The sequence below is a fragment of the Olea europaea genome, unplaced genomic scaffold (genome assembly GCF_002742605.1).
Source record: "Olea europaea var. sylvestris unplaced genomic scaffold, O_europaea_v1 scaffold69, whole genome shotgun sequence".
NCBI classification, from domain to species: Eukaryota; Viridiplantae; Streptophyta; class Magnoliopsida; order Lamiales; family Oleaceae; genus Olea; species Olea europaea.
The window spans coordinates 413,640-416,460 of record NW_019265290.1 but is presented as its reverse complement, the minus strand read 5'-3'; the positions used below and the strand labels follow the sequence as shown (position 1 = coordinate 416,460).

Sequence of the window (2,821 nt, the reverse complement as noted above, 5' to 3'; positions counted from 1 at the left end):
ATGAGCGATTTTGAGAAGTCTAATATTCAACTTCATGCTTTCTCGAGTGGATTCAAGAAATATGACAATATGATATGCCTGAATAAAATAGTTGGGACTAGAGGAGGTTTAGGCTTTAATGATATAAATTCTTATACTATTTCCTCTTCAAAAAATGAGTTTGTACCAAAGATTCAAAAGTTGAAACCTAGAGTTGCTCATAGGTTCATCCACACGTGCGACCATTGTGCTAAGATAAGACACATAAGACCTAAGTGTCACGAGCTCTTGAATAAGAACAAGATCAAGAATGTAGGTGTCTGATGACCGAAATCTATGAATCATCTGTACAACATAGATTTCCTCCACCTAAGGTTCAAAATATAAAAATTATAATTGTTCCTAAATTTATTCCTACTGTCATAATTGTGATGTTTTAGATCACCTTACACCTAATTGTCGTAAGTCCTTGGTTAAGTACAACAATCATGATCTAACTACTCAAGTTAGTTTCTTGACTGACCCAAGTGAGTTGTTTGTCTAAACTGATGACTCAATTGACTCACATTACATCTTTTTCTAAGAAGATTTGGGCCAAGAAGAGTGAAATCACAAATTTAGATAATGTTGATTACTGTGAAGTTCCACATGTTGCTCTTCATGGTAAGAGCATTTGTGTGCCTTATTGATTAGGCACTTATGGGCATGCATTTGCATATTTTATGATATCTATATTTTCATGCACGCACATACATTAATTGTATATTAGGAGTTCCACTTTACCTTATTCTTTATTAAAAAATTGAAAAAGAAAAAGATTTTTTTTTAATTTTTTTTATTGGGCTTGCTATTTTTGCTAACAAGTACTAGTAAGGTTCATGATTAGTAAATTAAATTTACATTAATTTGTTATTACATGTATCTTATGTACTATACTCATTAAACTATTGTGATTAGGTCTTGGTCGCATTTTTGAGATTTGTGATGCGGTCATCTGTGTGGTGAATTTACTTTAAATATGAAATGACCTTAAATTAGATTAACCTAAACTCTTGTATATTCTCTATAAAAGAAAAAGAAGTTAGTGATTCAAATTTTGAAATACATAAAAAAAAAAAATGAGATACATCTTATACTCTTCTCCGGAGCCTATTTGATACGAGCAATTAAGCTTGAGAGATTTCTCAAAACCTAAAACCCTTTGGTCATCTGACTTGGGTCATCGTCCCAAAACTCGTTATAAGGGTCTAGTAGCACTGAGTTTGACTTCATACTTTGAGGAAAATATTCATTTACCATTGATTTTTTCGCATGTCCCTTCTCATTGATTTAACATTTCAAGACTTCTTTACAGGAGTTTGAGGCACTTATCACACTTGCATATTTTTCTTTTACTTATTCCTCTATGTGTTTTACATGATTATTACTTGTCTTTTCTTTATTATTCATGATATACTGGGGAGAGATGTATATTTATTTCAAAGAGTTCATTATATGAGTTAGGGAAGAATTTTAAAAATTTAATTTTTTTTTATTGATAAATGAGTTAGGGGGAATCAATTGATATATTTGCTGAAGATCAACTGTTAAACCTGCAAAAACCCTCATTCGATTCATAGGTTCCTATTGAACTGGATGGTTCATTGATTTTTTTGACGGTTTCTTTTCATTTGATTTTTACCCTATAACAGGACTGGATCTCTGTCCGGGCTCGATTTTTTCAATCAATTTGATTTTCAAAACATTGTTGGGCGTTATTTTCTTTTGAATGAGAGCATTTTAGGGAATGCTGACATATTTATTTCAAACAAAATTCTTATGTCTAATGAGATGAAATTGGAATTTCTCAATACCATGGACTGCTAACATTTCTTTGAAAGTGGAATGGTAATGCTTTTGTGCTCCTGAGAATTATTCACCTTTGTATCTACAAATATTTCTTTTTCCTCCAAGAGAACTGTTGTCCAATATAGATCACTTGCATCAATTTGCAAGATTCACTTTCTATAATTGGGAACTACAAGTTCTTCCCCACTTCCTTGGCACTTATTTCTGTTCTGCTAGGGGAAAACTAAACTAACAGCGATAACTTGGCATTTGAATTGCATATTTTTTTCTTCAAAGGTAATTTCAATTACAAACAAGCAATCTCACAATATCAATAAAAACCTAATTCCAACAAACAACATATTGGGAATTTAAGGGTAGTGCCCACGAGATAAGCAACACACCTTCCTTTAAGAGAAGATTATAGACTAAATCTAGGCATCTCGATGTACATATATATAAACTCCTCTCATTATAGGGCATCTTCTAAAACCTCGTCTTTTAGGGTTTGTAATTACATGATATGAAATCAACTATTGTGAGTTGATGTTAAGGTTTAATGGGCTGACATTGGATTTGGAATGGACTTGGTTAAATTTAGGCTAAATGTGAGCTTTTCACTCCTAAAACTCACTTCTTATTTTGATTGTTTTAAATATATGACATATACAAATGATCATAGTAGTTGTCAAGGTTTAACGGATTAGCATTTCGTCTAAAAATGGATTTCGCTAATGTAGTGATCAATTATATAACATTATTTAATTTTAGTTATTAAATGGATCGCAAGATAAATTTTAAGGCCCCGTTTGGTACACATTAATGTAAAAATAAGAATAAAAAATATAGTTGTTACGGGTTCCACACAAGAGATAGAATGTCAAATATGATGACTTGATGTGATGGATAACGGTCATATTTTTCATTTTAACGGATAAATAATGGAAAACAAACGGGGGCTAAATCACGTAAGTTTCAGCGACCATTTCTTGTTAGATGTATTCCAAAAAGATCA

The 2,821-nt window shown here is 31.7% G+C and overlaps 1 protein-coding gene across 1 annotated transcript in view; it reads left to right on the top strand.

Moving 5' to 3' along the window:
* LOC111390541 (nardilysin-like) overlaps positions 1-2,821 on the top strand; it is a 24,586-nt gene continuing 21,765 nt past the window's right edge. The window contains exons 1-4 of the mRNA XM_023015598.1: positions 1-295; positions 420-484; positions 567-642; positions 937-980. Coding sequence (XP_022871366.1) covers positions 1-295; positions 420-484; positions 567-642; positions 937-980 — 480 coding nt within the window. The remainder of the gene's footprint in view (positions 296-419; positions 485-566; positions 643-936; positions 981-2,821) is intronic.